Here is a 16,820-nt window from a genome sequence, read left to right as displayed (position 1 = left end):
TCGCCTCAATGCTGCCATCTGTGCGAATGCATTCACTGAAAAGAAACAGCTGAACAGTAAATTCAATTTTATTAAATATATCCAACATTAAAACTTACAATCCATTGTACGCTGTCCTTATATGTGCTGTTGTTTCATGTGAATAATATATAAAGAAATAAGGACATGACATCCAAGCAGCTTTGTTTCAGTGATAAATAAATATCTTGCACCAAACACAGCATCTTTCAGTCTATGGGTGCTGCAAGGTACACAGAGCTTATAATAAAACACATTCACTACGTATTACAACAATTGTACAAACATATAAAGCACATTCAACTTTTTTTTTTTGAAGAGTTTTGCACTCATACATTTAAAAAAGAACTACAATTTACATAAAGTGACAAGTTATCATCCGTGCTGTGAAAATCCCAGCCTTGGATACATTTCTTCTTCTTGGTCAGGACAACCTTTGCAGAAAGACATTCTTCAAAGAGTCAAAATTCATGTACTTTCACAAAATAAAATATACTTCACTCCGTCCAGTTCAGAACTCGTGTGAAATTAACATTTCCTTTTTCCTCTTGTTTTCCTTTTTCTGGAGTCACCTATGGGAAACAAATACTGAAATGAATGGAGAGAATCGAAATATATCTAAATTAAATATTTTAATATTTTAAAGGCACTTGCAGAGAAAGTTCTCAGTTGGCTTGTTTGGCTTTGAAATGTTCAAAGTTATATGTTTTAGTAATAAAGCATTTAATGCATTTAGATCACATACAGCATCTTTCATAAAAGTCAGGTTAACAAAGCACAGTTTACAGGAAGCACACGAGACTGTGTTAGTAGATCAAACAGTCCCAGTTGCAGATTTAGAGAATGGACAAGCAAATATGGAAATAGAAGACACAAAAGTGACAGCTTTCATGAAATAACTCGGTCCACAATGACTACACAGTGACTTCACAAACTGCGAGGCTGCTTGAAATCAGAACACTGCATTGTCAAATTATTTTGAAGAGGATTAAATTTTGCACACAAAAAAGTTGTTTTAGTTTTTGCTTTCTCCCCAAGTTTCATGGACGTTAGTGTAAACTCAAGACACAACATTTTAGCCTGATAACCACTCAATTGGAGGCGGGTTAAAAAGAGTGTTAAAGTCAGACAACACAGACAAATGAAATCCAGATTCCAGTTAGACCAACAGATGACGTGTTACTGGAAACAAAGCTCTGACGATGACTGAGTTCATTAAGAGGATATTCCTGCTTACAGTTTGCCATCCCATCGATTTGACCTACCTCACTGCAACACACAGCCTTTTTTATGCCTAGTGTGTCCTTTTCCACTGTTACCTTGTGTTTCAGAGAGTCAGAATGAAAACAGAGCGTTCATTCAAACAAACTGGCCAGAAATTTAAATCCATTCAGTATTAAATCTGCAAGTCAAACGCTGCACACTGCATTCACACTCTTTAATAAAATGCATGTATTCATGCAAAATACTTAGAAACATGTACTAAAATAGCCCATATATAAGATATAAAATGTCAAATGCAATAAAAATACAACAAAGAAGGATTTCCCTTTATGACACGTCAAGAGACTAGCATTCCAAACATGATCTTTATTTAAGTGAATGGATAGATTACCTTGAGTACTCTTCTTTTTGTTTCGTTTAAAAAGCCTCAACTGTTTCTTTGGTTCGGGCTTAAGGGAAGGAGGCACTGCTTCAGACACTGATGGCAGATCTTCCGGTTCCAGTCCATCTGGAACGTCGTACCCGCGTGTAGACACATTGCTTTTAGGGTCGGAATGTTTGTAACTCATCACTTCGTCTTGGCCGGATGCTCTTGCAGCCTTCTCTTTTCCTGCAGTCTCTGGTAAATGGCTTATTTTATCACTAGTTTCACCTTTCCCATCTCCCATCGTATTGCTTTCACTACTCTGCGTCACATTAGGGTCCATATTAGGTAAAGGACTTTCCTTGATGTGAACATTTACACTAATGTCTGCTGGCTCCTCAGGCATCAACTTTTCAGTTACCGGACTGGACGTGCCATCTAGCAAAGCCTCCAGCAGGTCAGAATCTGAGAGGGAGGATGGACTGAGGACACTGGTCTCAGTTGAATCTAATGAAAAGCCATTTGTGGGGAGATGTGGTTGGTGTTCCCCGTCAACCTGAGGCTGGGGTTGTGTCATATCTGATAATGCAGGCTTCTCTGGGTGTTGACCCTCCAGTAGCAATGCAGGTCTTTCCAGGGGTGGCTGCGTCATCGTGGCTGGTTCTCCTGGCGGCTGGTTGGGAGATACAACCGCTCCGTCTTGTGCTACATTCAGCTGAGGTGGAGTTTCTTCTGACGGGCTGATGAATCCGTTCACTTCGCCTAGGCTGCCTTGGTGAGCCTCTGTCTGAGGTTTGGTGGGAGCGGAGTGCTTGGCTGTATCGACGGCTTCTTCGTCTACAGACTTCGCACTTGATCCTGAATGGGAGAGAAGTAGGTTGTAATGGTGATGAATTTACACACATTAAGACGGTCTTTGAAATTGGGTGATGTTCTACAGAGACAGAGGAGCAAAAGCAATGGAGCTAGCGTAGCAAGATGGGAGAGCCGTAGAAGCAAAAATCCTGCAAGGCAGTTGTGTGGCTCGCAGCTAAGTGGATCAGGAGCAGAGCTAGGAACTGCAGATGGAGGCCACAGACTCTTGTCCTTACCAGGTGGGCAGTGATCCCTACGCATTTCACTAGAAGGTAGGCTTTCCGAATCGCACCTTGGCCGGGTCTTTCTCAGGCTGAAACCTCTCCTGATATCCGCCAGGAGGTGGTCGATGATGCAGCCATCATTCTGTGGCACGAAGCCTTTCTTGACTGAAAGAAGATGGGTACACAGAGACACAGAGGGCTCAAAACAGATGCTTTTCAAATTACATCTTGCCTTGAAATTTCAAGTACAATGCAAGAACAGAGAGTTCTTCACAACTTACTTATTTTTCCATTCTCTCCTTTCTGTCTCTTGGACTCCTCCTCTGCCAGTTGCTTCTTTCTCTTCTCAGCCTTGGCTGCTTGCTCTTTCCTGGTTTTATTTTCCTGTTATCATGAAAGAAAGGATGTCACTCACTGCCAAGGACAAAGTGTGAATAGCAATTTGTCTTTGTATCACTTAGGCAGATACATATTAACATCTTTGAGCTTTTCCTACTGTGTATTCACACACACAAAAGGGACTTCACTGCACAGTGTATTTATGCAGATATATTTAATAGCACAGCATGCAAACATATAATCCAATTAACATTCTACCATCAATAAAGTATCGCTACTGACCTTGAGAGCCTTGATGAAAAGTCCTCGGAAAGTCCTGATGGTTCCAAAGAGTTCCTCAAGTGACAGCTTATTAGTGTCTTCACATAAGTAGACAGCCAGTTCACTCTTCTTCTTGTCAATGTCAGTGAATCTTTCACTTAAAACTTGACATGCTTCTCGATTTTCCTGTAGCAGAGAGAGAGAAGCCTGTTGGATGTGGATCCAGCTGCCAAAAGCAGCACTGAGTTATCCATTCTGCATCTATTTGAAAGAAAAACGAACATCTCACCTCAAGTACTTTGGCATATTGCTCTTTTACCTCCTCCACAGAGTTGGAGACTTTCTTTGTCGTTTCATTCAGTCGCTTCAGTAAGGCACTGGCTTCTGACTGAACAGAGTCCAGATTAACTCTGAGGACAAAGTGCAAAGCCCCCGTTTGTTATGTGTCTCTTACAGATCCATTGAGAAACAATTAAAAAGGCATAACATGAGTTTGAATAGATGTGAAATAGATTTCTATACCCTGCTGCTTTTTCACATATCTCGATATCATCCGGCAGCGCCAACAGCTCCGGGTGGTTCGCCTCTGCTTCCTTTGCAAAACAAGCCACACAGTGGGTAATTAAACAGGTTCAAGACTAAGGGGGGGGTATGGCAGCTGTTCACCAGTTCGTGTACCTCCAGGATGTGATGAAGCAGCGTAATGCGGCTCTTGTTGGCCTTGGTCTCCGTTAATTTGAGCAGAGAGCTGATCTTAAAGCCTTCGGCGTTCCCTGTGTGACTTCCCTGGAAGTAGACCAAAGATTAAAAATGCAAGCTCTGTGTAAATGTCAGCTTCAGCAAAATATAAATGAGACAGAGGAGGATCTTACGTAGTTGAGAAAATTTCCCACGTCAAGGATGAGCCGGCAGAAACTGGGCATGAGTGGGCTCATTCTCAGAGCTAAGAAATTTGTTAAATTGTGTTAATTTGAATCTATATATATAGCTGAATAATTAAGAATGACAAATACATGCATGTGGATACAGAGGTTAACTTACACTGGCAGGCCTCCTCCACCAGCTTGACTTTAGGTTTGAGCATCTCCAACACTGATGCTGTCTCCTCGCACAACAACATGCACTCAATTCTCAACTGATAACTACAGTGAGAAAGCAAAGCAAATGAGGAGTCAAGTAAGACAGCATACACTACATTTACAATATTAGAATATTACATAATGGACAGAACAGCTCAGCTAGAACTAGAGTAGAAAGTTACCATGGCACAGTGAGGAGGGCGGTGTAGAAACGATCAACATTCGCCAGCTTGTCTCTTTCTCCTTGGAAGGACTTCAAATTCTCGATCTACGTGAAGGCATAAAAGAGTGACTCACACATGCAGGGTCAGTTTCCAGTGGGCTCTTAATTGGCAAATGAGTGCAAAAAACTCTTTAAGGATTCAGAGGTGCGAATAATACAAACCTCATGCTTCTCCGGTAGAAGCTTAAGAAGCTGTTTTAGCACTTCTACATCGAACCTACTCCGGTCCCCATTCTGGATCATGGCTACAAAATCCTCATTTGTGCTGCATACAGAAAATAAAACTAATATTCAGTGAAGATGAGCCAAAATATGTATGTGAAAAACATCAAAGCAATGTGTCATCTCTCACCATTTGAACTGCTTTAGAAATATGTTCACGTTCAAGTTTTTCTTTGGATCAATGAATGTAATCTGGAGGAAAAACAGAGAGGTATATTTATTGTTCAGCTCTGTTTATCAGCTGTGTGTGTTCTGACTGCTACAGCTCTGAGGAGCTCTGTCAAGTGTTGAACAAGCACACCTCTTTAGGCTCCTTCTTGACAGGAGCAGCTGCCCCCTTGTCTTTGTGCTCGGTCACCGGGAGACAGAACAGCTGCTCGATACTGCTGTAGTCCGGCTCCCGAGGAGGCGGCTCTTTCTGAACCGAGGCCCACATGGAGTGACCATCTGTGTGCGCGGAGGAAGAGAGTAACCTGTCATGAGCTCGTGTGGCTCTACTTTGTATCAGCATTGTGCCAAGTGATGTCCCTTCTTCTTTCAAAACTTGGGGGAATCCTCTGTAACACCCACATTAAAATAACAGCGTTTTCTACCTTTATTTTTCCATTTAAAGCACATCGAAGGGCATGAAATGGGGAAGAATAGAATGATAGCTTGGTAGATTCTAGATTCAGGCAAAACTTTCTTCACTTTTTAGTTTTAGCATATATCAAAGTTGGCTTGATACGCTTGTAATTAGATTCCATCAGGGTTTGTTGCCGCATGAAGATGAATGACAGATTGTCAGTGAAATAATTTGAGCTTTCACAAGAACGTCTCATCCACTTACCCGTGACAGCACGAAGCTTCTGCCAGTTGAGCTTTTTCATCCTCAGAGTGGGGCACCGACTTGCCTTTAGTGGGAAGCCGCACCCCAGGGCCTGACTACTCTGAGCTATTATCATGCCTGGGGGAGGAGGTGGTGGAGGTGGCATGCCGGGCAGTGGAGGAGGAGGCGGCGGTCCACCACCCATCCCTGGTAAGGGTGGCGGAGGCGGTGGAGGAGGCATGCCTGGATCAGAGGGCAGCGGTGGTGGTGGCGGCGGTGGAGGCATTCCAGGCAAAGGAGGAGGTGGTGGAGGACCACCAAGCCCTCCAGGTAGGGGTGGAGGAGGCGGTGGGGGCGGCGGCGGGCACTGGAGGAGGGGTCCGCCCATACCAGGGGGTAGAGGAGGTGGTGGGGGTGGAGGTGGAGGAGAGGTACACAGTGGCTTCTGAGAGGATGCTGTGGCGTCGCCTGGCTTGTCTTTGTCTTGATGATCCAGATCAGTCTGAACAGCCTTATCCACCTTCAATCGCAGGCCGTCCACTTCGTGATGATCCACAGAGCCTCTCCCTTTGAAAAACATCAGCCGCTGCATGATCTTCTCGCAGGACTCCATCTGAGCTGGAGCACAAAGTCAGACAAACACACAACTGATGAAGCCCATTTGAAATAACTTCTGTCACTACAACAAAAGCTTTCAGGCATCCTGTCACCAGCTGCCTCTGTTTCATCTCCACACTCTGTTTTCCTGGATAATGGTTCCCCTTCACACATTTATCACCGGCAGGGGTCATTAGCCTCTTCTGAGTGTTGACCCAATGTGAATGTATTGTTGCTGCTGGTGCTGACTCACAGTCCTGGGCCAGCAGTATGGCTCTGTTAGTGATGGCCTCCAGAGCCAGCCAGATATCAGAGCGGCCCGGTCCCAGCATCAACAGCGTCTGCAGGATGGACAGCAGCTGGAGAGAAGCTGGAGAGCTGCTCACCTGCACGCATGCATAAACACAAATTAATCAGGCTTGTTATTTTTACATGCTTAAATCTAATAATGTGTGCCAGGGCTGCTAAAATCTCATGCCAGAATCAGCATTAATCAGAAAGATAACAGGTTATTCTTCTTATTGTGGGGCATCTGTAGTCAAACGTGCATCCATTCATTCATCATTTGTTTTGGGCTATGTCAGCTCTAAGTGGAACATGATGAAGCCATTTCAATTGCCTGCTCTCACCTTATTGAAGAGTGTAGTAAAAACCTCCAGGTGATTACTCATATCTATGCCCCCATACACTCGCAGCAGCTCCTCTTCATCTTCAGCCATCGCCTCTTCAAAAGCTTCACATTGAATTATCAAATCCTCATCCTCCTGCTCCCTGCACAGCACACACATACAGATCACAGCGTGGCACGCGCACAGTTCATCATTGAAATGCCATTTTCAGTACTTTTTAACAAAAGCAGCGACAAGGACCGCTGTCTAAATTGCCATCATTAATGGAAATAAATTGCAAAACTCTTTTCTTAAAAGCATTCTTTTACTTGTAAGGATGCTGGCCTTTAAAAGTAACCTTTAAAAAATCAACCGTGGTGAGTTTATTGTATAAATTAAGAAATTAAAAGACTGACAAAATCAAATGTGAACACCAGAAGGATGGCTCACCTTAGCTTTGGCAGAATATCAAGTAACTGAAGCCCTGCAAGGAAAAACAATGAAACACAGCCCTGAGTATCACAGCACTCAGTTATTATTTTTTTAAGAAATTTTATCTTAAAAAGGTGTCACACATCTCTCCACAGTTGGATATGTTAGTTTTTGGGAAATGGCAGGAAGTCACAGGTGAGCAATCACTAAGGAGGAGTGGCCAATCAGAAGGCTGATTGCTCAAAGGTGCTGGGGGAGCTCAGCAGTGTTTAGAGCTGCACCAATGACATATTTGTCAAACTCTTTTCAATGTGGTGCTTTTCGGGCAGCTTAGTGGCTAATGGTGGTGCCTCCTAGAAAAAAAAGTCTTGGGTTCAAGTCTGGGTGTTGCTATCACTCCAAAGTTAATTGAGTTTTTGCCCTGTATCTGCCAGAACAGACTCCAGTGGCCCTGAGAGGAAATAACCAGTTAAACAAAGTGGATAGATGGATGGATGGAGAATGAATTTCCATTCATTTGGTTTGCTGTCTCAAATATATTATCAGAATATCCGTAGTCCAACGTTATTTAATTAGTATGAGAGTGACGATATTTCATTTTCACTGCAACTTTTAATAGTCACCGGTTGTGGTGCAAAATGCATGAATACACAAAGCTGAATACACTTGAGGTTTGCTTAGTTCTCAGGCGTTTTGTCACAGTAAGAATGAGGCCATTAGACCTATTCTTAGCCAGACCCAATGACAGAGATATTTGTAATACTGCACTTGCTCATGGCCCAATTTTCCCCTTTGACTTCACTTTTCACCAACAATTTGCCACAGTGTGACCCTGCGCTCATTATAGGGCTGTAAACTGATACATTTTTAAATAGCAGTCAAACACAAAACCTACCTATGAACTCCTTTCTCATCCTGTCTCTCTGCCTGAGGTCGTCCGTCCCGAAGATGAGAGCGTTGATGACACTGAGGAGAGTGACCATGTAAGGAACGTTGTCTGTGGCCTGCAGCTCGTTCATGATCACGCTGAAGCGATACTGCCGCGTCTTCACGCCCTGAAGGAGAAATCAAAGTCAGAGTAAACAATCAAGAGAGATTAAGGAGACTGTAATTCTGCAAAGCTGGTGCATGAAACCCACCACTAGAGGGCACTGTCGAGGGATTTGTGACTGATTATGCAGGTTAATTTGCAGCAAATCCCACCTCATCTCAACCTGCCAGAAATAGACTTTTCTAAATATTGATCTACTTGCCTTGTAGTGGTCCAGGGCATCTAGTGCCAGGCAATGCCCCTCTGTAGAAAACATGCTGAGGGCTGCAAAGAGCTCAAACACCTGCTTCTTCACCATGATGTTGGAGGTGTCCAGAGCTGTGGAGCGTTATGATCACACACATCAATACAGACACTCAAATTATTCCATCAGTTTCTCTTAAATGAAGCCCCTCTCACTACTCCTTCCTCCTCGTGTCTAGATTTAAGCAGAATGCCTTGTTTTGCTGGGGGTTTTCTGCTTTTGAACTTTGCCCTCTGAAGATGTGGCGTTGCTGTGTAGATAAAGACGTGTTTATGTGTTTGAAGATGGGAAAATCCAATAATCCCAACCTATTGTGACACTATATTTTTAGGGATTTCCTGAAAGCAACCCTTACTGATTCATGCTTGTATACAAAACAGAGGATATGAAATTGTGTTCAGCAAAGTGAGTCACTCCTTTAGTCATGTGAGTTATGACCACTGAACACAAATGTTGCATAATATATAAGAAATGAGCAGCATCTTGTGTCCTGAAATGTTATTATTTTGAATAAAAGTAGTTTATTTAACTCCAAAATATTAGGTGGAGCATTTATTGTCTGAATCATCTGGGTTGCTTCTTTTAAGTGAGACTAAATTAAGACATAAACACTATATTAAGAAAGTACATTTATAGGCAACCTTGGGAGAGCTTCCGAATGTATCCCTCGTTCTCTATAATGAAGTGGATCCCTGCTGATGAGTTCATCACTGCGCGAACGCAGCTGACACAGGTGAGCTGTAGAAGGGCATCCGCTATGCGAGAGCATCCTCGTCCAGAGAGCCGGTCTAGAGCCTCCAGGAGGAGATCCAGCCCACTTAACTCCAGGAACTGGACCATCCATGTCTGGTCGCTGCCTTCTAGCCGACGTTTCAGCCCAGAGTAGTTGACCACGGTGGGAACTTGCAGCAGTCTGATGCACAGCTCTGGATCAGCGCTCTCCAGATTGGCTTCCTGCTGGGTATCGGAGTCCTGCGAGGAGCCCAGCCGACCCCTGACTGCCGCCCACTTCTTCTTTCCATCTGATTTCGTCGACATGACGGTTGGGAGAGCTGCAGAGGAAACAGAAACAATGTTCTGCAGATGATAGGAGACATTTTTAGCTAATGTTATTGAGAAAAAAACATGCTGCTGATTTTGGACTGCCTGTTTGCACTGATATCCACTAATTTTGTCCAGTGTACAGTGTCATCGCTGCTGTCAAAGCCAAAGGAAGCAGAAAACAAGGCCTTATCAGGACGGAAAACAATGGGAAACGATAGCACTGCAGTTTGTGGATGAGTTAAAGATATGTCAGCAGTCCAGTCATCCCCAACTCTGCCAAACATTCCAACTTAATCCTACGTGAAAGAGAGTTTTACTGTCAGCTCATCAAAACTCTCCACAAAGCCAAACTTAACATTGTCTGGACATGCATGATCTACAATATAAAAATATTGGCTAGTTTAAAAACAATCCTCAGTGGGACTGAAAAACACTGACATTAACTGGGCACACTTGTGAAAAGCTACTGCAAAGAAGTAAGTTTGCAGAACCATTATCCCAACATATCTGGCACTGAGATGAATGCACACACTGATCCCACAAGGGACCCTTTCTGGCATATCCTCAGAGCACAGTCCCCTCTTTTACCAACCTGGTTTCTAAAAACGAGCCGCTGCAGGTCGTGTAACTTGGTATAAACACATTCCCACACTGGAGTAAAATCAACAGGGTAAGAGTTCAGGCCAAAAAAGGGGAAAACTTTCTCCAAAACTCTAAAAATACTTCCTTTCTAAGCTGGAGTTGCGGTATTGGACTGTTCAGTGAGCAGTGTGAGCTTCCTCCATCTCCTGTTGTTGGTTTCACACTTGGCACAGATATGATATACACATGAGACAGTGAGTGATGAGCAGGAACAAACACAATGCTCTGCACAGCCCAAGAGCTGGTGGAGGCTTTCACAAGTCCTGTATTTTACCATCCAGACAATGTGAGGCCTCATTTAGGAATCTTGCTTTTTCTGCATGTAAGCAGTAAACTACACAGTTACGAGCAGCTTGCAAACGGGTTGGATAACTCGCTCTCTTTTCAAAAGGCACTTCACACAGAACAGAAAGCAAATTGGCTTTCAATTCACTCTGAGTCAAGGTAAAACCAGGCTTTTCTTTTCTCACATTTTCTGGCAAAGCATTTGTCGGATCTGACTGCAGCATTTCAGTCCTGCTGCCAGTGTGAGAGTGTTACCGTGGCAGCAAGCAGGCAGACAATGGTGTTTTACAATAGGCCTTCTCAATGCTCTTCAAAGAGCTGTGTTCATTAGTCACAAAATGGATGGAATGCTCCCTGCCCCCCTTTCAGCCTAGTAAGAGTTATCCCCAGCAGTGCTTTAAACACTTTCACATTGTGCTTTCACTGTCAGCACGGGCAGGGAACAAAAGTTGCAAGTTGACGCCTGTGATCTGGAGAATTTTCACAGGCATGGACACTTGTGAAGATAGTGGCGTTCATTAAAATGCACTGAGAATTTTGTTAAATGGATTTGACTTCCCGTAAAGGCATAGTTGGGGTGACTAAGACACTTCAAACAAGCTGGTGTGTGTGTGTTTCTTTTCTGTGAATCCCCAGCATGGCTCAGGAACTTTACAGCGGGAAGGAAAGGACTTTCCCAAGACAGGAAGGAAGTTTGGAAGATAAACAAGCCAGTGTGGCAGTTTGAGTTCCTCCTTTTTTTTAACTATGGCTGCTGCTTTCATTTTGAATTGAGACACATTCTGTTCAAGCAGAAACACCTGGGTGGGTTACATGTTAAGCCGCATCAAAAAAGAAAAAAAAAATCACAGAAAAGCAACATTTGCATATCCGCTCCTCAAATATCAGCAAGTTTCATTTGTCGACCTTGTCTGCCAGCGCTCCCACATGTATCGCTAATAGCAGGCTGATTCACTGTACACAGGACAAGCCTACTCATCTGTCCTCTGGTTAAGCCGCCCACACAGCAGCCCACTGCTACTGTACAGCATCAACACTTACAAATGCGCAGAAACAGCTCCACTGATTTATTTCCTCTGAGACATATGCAAAGCTTATGGGTGCAAATGCTTGTTTTTCTTAAAACATAAATCTCTAAAGTTCTGTGTGCGTCAGCAATAAATGCACCAGTGTATAAAGATTTTAGTGAAGAGGAGGAAGGTAATTACATGTCAAGGACCAGTTTACACATGTTCCAGTCATTTCTAGCTTTCCTTGCACTGACATGCCAGTTAGATTTAAGATGAGGATACAGATTTTGAACACTGAATGATTGCTACTCTTTAAATGTCAGTTATTATTACATGAATCCCATTGAAGACTGAGCTTATTTTTCCCAGCTTTGTCCACATCTTAAAATATTTTCCTTTATTTTGCAGAGATGGTTATTGCAACAGAGGACATCTGGCGCTCATTTAACTCCCGTTTTAACCTCCTCTCCTCCCCTGTTTGCTGTTTTAAGGGAGTGACCAACATGCCTGCAAAGTCTACAAGCACATTGTGGAGTTGGAATGTGATCCATCCCAGTGTAGGATCTGAGTTTTCTTTCCTCCCACAATGTCTGAGGATGCAATTTGCACATCAGCACACAGAACAAAACAAGTGTGAAAACCCATGATGTCACAATAAAGCCTTTAAACTGCAATTCTCAGTGAATTTTGGCAACACGGGTTATTTTTTAATGACATCCTTCCTCTTTTGATTCTGTCCAAAGAGAAGACGGTTTCCAGGAGCAGCCGATTACTACCTTCAGGATGGATCGGCACCACAATACTGTCACTTTGCCAGTCTGCATTATGCTCTGGCCCATCATCAAGCACCTGAAATAGCGACATTATCGGTGCATCTTTGCTACTTTGCGCTGCGCTTTTTCTCCACATACCAGAGGACGTAACGGGACTGTAGTCACCTCACTGTGGCGAGTAAGAGACGGCAGAAAAAACAGAATAACACCGTTTACTACTGTCACTGCTCCACATGTGACAGCTCAATGCGCTGTTGCACCATTATAGATCACCTATAGGCAGAGTATGATGCCTTACCTGCTTTTATTCCATAAATGTACACTTGAAGATTCGCGTCCTCTGGAGTCTCTCAGATGGGGAAGCGCTTTGCAGTCATCCACACAGTCTTTGATTTCCCAAACTGACAGAAGATGGGATGTGGACCAGAGATTATTTGGGCACTGAGCAGCAGGTCAGGCCCTATGGTATGCGGATGGTACTGCTTTCAAATCGCCACGGCCCCTGAGCTTTCACTCACTTGTGACAGACTGAAGTGTCAAGACAGCGGTATTACTGCGATGAAACATCCGGTCAAGGCTTTCAGAATAAAACCTGTGCGTAGATGATGGCAGAAATTCAGAAAGCAGCTCAGAAACAGTGAATACGCCTGAAAAAAAAAAAACAACCTAATTCTAGAGCCTCGGGTTGCAACTTGATACTATTCTTTAAATTTTAACCCCTCACCAACTAAATAAAAAACAAAATAAACAAACAAAACACAGACTTTATGACTCCATCTCAAACGCAATATTAGACCATTTTTTCATAGGCATTACTGACAAAATGTGACACCTTATATTCTAATTTTAAAAAAGCAGAAAAATTAAAGTACATGAATAGTTTCAACATTTCAGTGTCTTCCAGTAGCAATGCAATGAAAATAGAACAACACAAATGAAGTGCTGACAGTTAGGCAAAAACACAAAAAGAGCATGACCACTTTAAAATATAGACATTTATTATTAATTTACATGCTATGAGAAGAAGTAAAATATCTATTAAAAGCAAGCTAGGGTTGCTTTCTATACTTGCTAAGTGGGCACGCTAAAATATAGCTATTTTAGCTCTTTTTAGCTGAGTTCCAGCAAGCTAGCTCATACCACTTTTCAGAGAAATTATATTTGAGACAACCTATAAATATGGCTTCTTTTAGGACAGCATATATTTTATGATGATCAAAAAAATAAAATCCCTGTTAAAATTACAAAGAGGAGTGTCCTACTCTGACAGTCTTGGGTGTTCCATTTAGACAATTCACAGTTGGAAAATGGGAGACAAAGAAATAGCTCTGTCGTGAATCAGCCCTGTCAAAAGTTCTCAACTAACAAAAAGCAAAATGGGAAAAGTCATACCTTGTATTATAGTGGTTGCGGTTGACTCAGAGCATTATTGGTGGTAAAACTGTCTGGGAATGGATTTCAGGACTGCATTGTAAGTACCTGATTAGTATTGTTGTAGACCTCCTACTATCACAGGTGTCTGTTTCAGTTTAACATTGATGGCTTCCCTAATTTCATTAACACCTTAGAGATTCATATTAAACTAAAATGGTGCTGGTGGAACACTGCAGCACTGTTGCTTAACCAGATATTCTTTCCTATCTGCTCACTATATACCGCATTAGGGCACCCATGGGGTTCAATGTTGCTTTTATTTTGAAGGTAAAATTGCCCTATTTCCGGTCCTAATGTGTCTGTCGTTGTGCAACTTGAGGCTGTTTGTGATGCTGAATGCAGCCAGTGGTTGGGCCCTCCACCTCCCACACTCCCCATCCCATCAGCTGCACCTGACTCCAGCAGGACAGTAGCTGCTGGGGGGAACAGAAGTGGGGTTCTCAGGCTGGTTCTCCACATTAGACCCAAGATGCATTAACAGACTTGTACACTATTATGCTGTTAAGGTAACTGATAGCTGAAGACACAACAACCTCACTTCAGATGGCCTGGCTGCTCTGAAGTGCCTTGAGTAAAACATGTTCCAACACTTCTTTACATGGTGTTAGACTTTGCAAAAATATGAAATGTTGAGCCTATTTTTTCCCTCAGTGGAATGGCACACATCTCCCCTTTATCTAATCCAGAACTGATCAAAAATGATTTAGATGAGAACCCAGGATCCAAACATCATCTGGAGTCACCTGGATATAATCTTTCCACTAGGGTTTGTTTACGTGGCTTCAGGGTTTCATGAATGTCTGGCCAAAATCTTCATATTTTGATCCTCTGTTTCACTTCACTGATAAAAGTACAGGATAAACAGACATAACCCAACTTGTAGGAAATAGTGGCTTTTTTAATTCAGCTTTTTTAAAATTCTTCTAACATACCCTGGTTTGTGCAGAAATCTTCAAAGAACTTTTCCATTTAGCATGCAACTCATACAGCCTTTACTGTCAGAATGGCAACCACAGAGAAGCCACTATCATTCCCTCTGTGACTTATTGGAGCTTAGAATTTCACTGCCTCTGAGAGAGGTGGCTATATGATAATTGTATTGTAGTGCTGTTTCGGGTCCTCTTAGCCATAGTGTATATATATTTTTACTAATCTAGAGGTGAATGGGGCTTCTATCTGGGATGCCACTGAGAAACAGGCAGCGTCATGTTACAACACCAGAGAAGAAGCAGGATAGCTGCATTTCCAGCTTGTCATGATGGAAATAATGGTCACACCTGAGACTGCTTTGTTTAAACAAAAGCTTTTGAAGGAATATTGTGACCTCGCCATGAATAGTCCAATAGCTGAGCTTATTGAATAGGATCATGAAACGTATCAACTGGAATGAAACACCTAATCTTCAAAGTCCAACTCAACATCATTGTTTCCATTTATTGTTCTGTTATTTGTCTATGCAGCATGTGAATTTCAGACATGATTTTAGGTAGAAACCGACCTTTAACCTATAAGTTCTGCTGCAAAACCCTCCACCTGGGTGTGTCTTGTTTGTGATTACAGGATTTAGCTCTCTTGTGTTTATTATAGTTATCCTGGACGAACGGAAGGAAAGGTCATACAAGTGACATGAATGGATGAACACGACAGGAACACAGCCTGACAGAGAGGCCAGTCTTCTTGAACAGCCTGAGATGACAGAGTGATCAAAGTATTCCAGTTTGCAAGTATCTTTTTCATAACCTTTAATTTTCCAACAAGAGTTTACAAAAGGAGAGTATTCCTAGACATGTTAGGGCATATTCCTGATGGTGCAACAGCAGCGAGCAGGATATGGTGAAGCAGCACATTATCTTGGTAAAAAAAAGAAACAACCCAAAATTGGATTATCATGAAGCCACAGGCATATCCGGAAAAACCCAACTTTGGTCTGTTTGTTCACTTCCACTTTGTAGTGATCAGAGCTGTTTCTTTTGTTTGTTTATGATCCTCTCTTAAAATTAAAGCAGTACTATTGTTCTTCAACAGAAGTATTACCAGTCATACTGGTGATCACCAAATATCTATGAAAGACCTCTCATGGGACCATGTATCCCAGTTTGGCCACCATGCAAGCACACAGCCTGAAACTACCCCAGAGAGGATGCAACTAAAAAAAAAAAACAAAAAAAACCCCACAAATAAACTGGTATGTGATAAAAACATGTAAACAATAGCACTGCGCTTTCTGTTTACATTTTATAGACAGCACCTTACAGAGTGTTGGCAAGTTTGAAGAAGTAAAACCAAAGACTTCACCAATGAGCTGAATGTAAACAGCAGTAGAGCCTGGCTGCCCATTATATAAACAGGAGCTGTTAACTGTTGCAATAATTTCCAGGAAACCCAAATGATTCCTTGGGATGCTCATGTTGAAAGCTGACATTGACTTATGATGCACACAGAAAGATGTAAACAATCCATTGTTTATGTTGACAGATGTGCAAAAGCTAAATTCAATACAGTCAATTTACATAACTTGTCCACCAGAGAGCACTCAAGTCTTGTTGCAAAAATCTAATGAGCTTTTTTAATTATTCAAGCATAAGACTTTAAGGGAGCTGTAGCACACCTTTGTTAATGTGCATATTTATGTAAAAAAAAAAAAAAAAAAAAAAAGAAAAAAAGAATAATTTTTTTGAAAATCAGCACCAATATATACTTATCCTCATGCAACACATCCATGTCTTCTTTTTAGTCTTCAGTTATCAAAGTTTATAACAATATATAAACTTAGACAGTATCATAATGATGCAAGTATATTTTTGACTATATATACACACATATCAGTGTATTCAACTAGGCCGATGCAGTAAATATACCTCAGCTGTTGTCAGATGCAATGCAACATGAAATTGCAGTTTAATCACGGATTGGCGGTCCTTAAATAACCCACAGATTCGCTAAAATAGTTTTTTAAAAAGTGAAAATATGAAAAAAACATTTTTTTGATGTAATTTCCTTGTTGCTCAGACGATGGCCTATGCGCCTGAAGAGACATGGCATAGCAAAAACTACATTTCCCAGGTTGCAATGCACATCCTGGT

At 42.2% G+C, this 16,820-nt stretch overlaps 1 protein-coding gene across 6 annotated transcripts; it reads right to left on the bottom strand.

Moving 5' to 3' along the window:
- Positions 1–50: 50 nt before the first annotated feature.
- inf2 (inverted formin 2) lies at positions 51–13,013 on the bottom strand. Of its 6 annotated transcripts, XM_023273329.3 has the most exons (23): positions 12,602–12,994; positions 9,191–9,601; positions 8,508–8,623; positions 8,150–8,309; positions 7,273–7,306; positions 6,844–6,985; positions 6,468–6,600; positions 5,639–6,235; positions 5,111–5,256; positions 4,940–5,001; positions 4,750–4,852; positions 4,547–4,632; positions 4,327–4,427; positions 4,158–4,228; positions 3,964–4,071; positions 3,808–3,878; positions 3,575–3,695; positions 3,307–3,471; positions 2,967–3,069; positions 2,698–2,850; positions 1,634–2,464; positions 1,284–1,337; positions 51–590 (listed from the first exon to the last, which is right to left on the bottom strand). In XM_023273329.3, exons 2-22 carry the CDS (start codon positions 9,585–9,587, stop codon positions 1,285–1,287), a joined length of 3,753 nt encoding a protein of 1,250 aa, XP_023129097.2. In that variant the 5' UTR covers positions 9,588–9,601; positions 12,602–12,994; the 3' UTR covers positions 51–590; position 1,284. The 6 variants fall into 6 exon arrangements, 5 of the variants coding, with proteins under 5 accessions (XP_023129097.2, XP_023129098.2, XP_023129096.2 ...); XR_004847585.2 differs by having other exon boundaries at positions 1,284–2,464; positions 12,602–12,995; XM_023273330.3 differs by lacking the exon at positions 1,284–1,337.
- Between the last annotated feature and the right edge of the window lie 3,807 nt (positions 13,014–16,820).

The sequence above is a fragment of the Amphiprion ocellaris genome, chromosome 20 (genome assembly GCF_022539595.1).
Source record: "Amphiprion ocellaris isolate individual 3 ecotype Okinawa chromosome 20, ASM2253959v1, whole genome shotgun sequence".
Lineage (NCBI taxonomy): Eukaryota > Metazoa > Chordata > Actinopteri > Pomacentridae > Amphiprion > Amphiprion ocellaris.
Note: the sequence above shows the minus strand (reverse complement) of the source record. Positions and strands in the feature narration are given on the sequence as shown.

Coding starts and splice junctions, on each gene's coding strand:
- inf2 (XM_023273328.3), bottom strand. CDS start 9,587: ATGTCGACGAAATCAGATGGAAAGAAGAAGTGGGCGGCAGTCAGGGGT. Junction 4,633..4,749: donor TTCTACCGGAGAAGCATGAG/GTTTGTATTATT, acceptor GCCTTCACGTAG/ATCGAGAATTTGAAGTCCTT. Junction 4,428..4,546: donor GCCCTCCTCACTGTGCCATG/GTAACTTTCTAC, acceptor TTCTCACTGTAG/TTATCAGTTGAGAATTGAGT.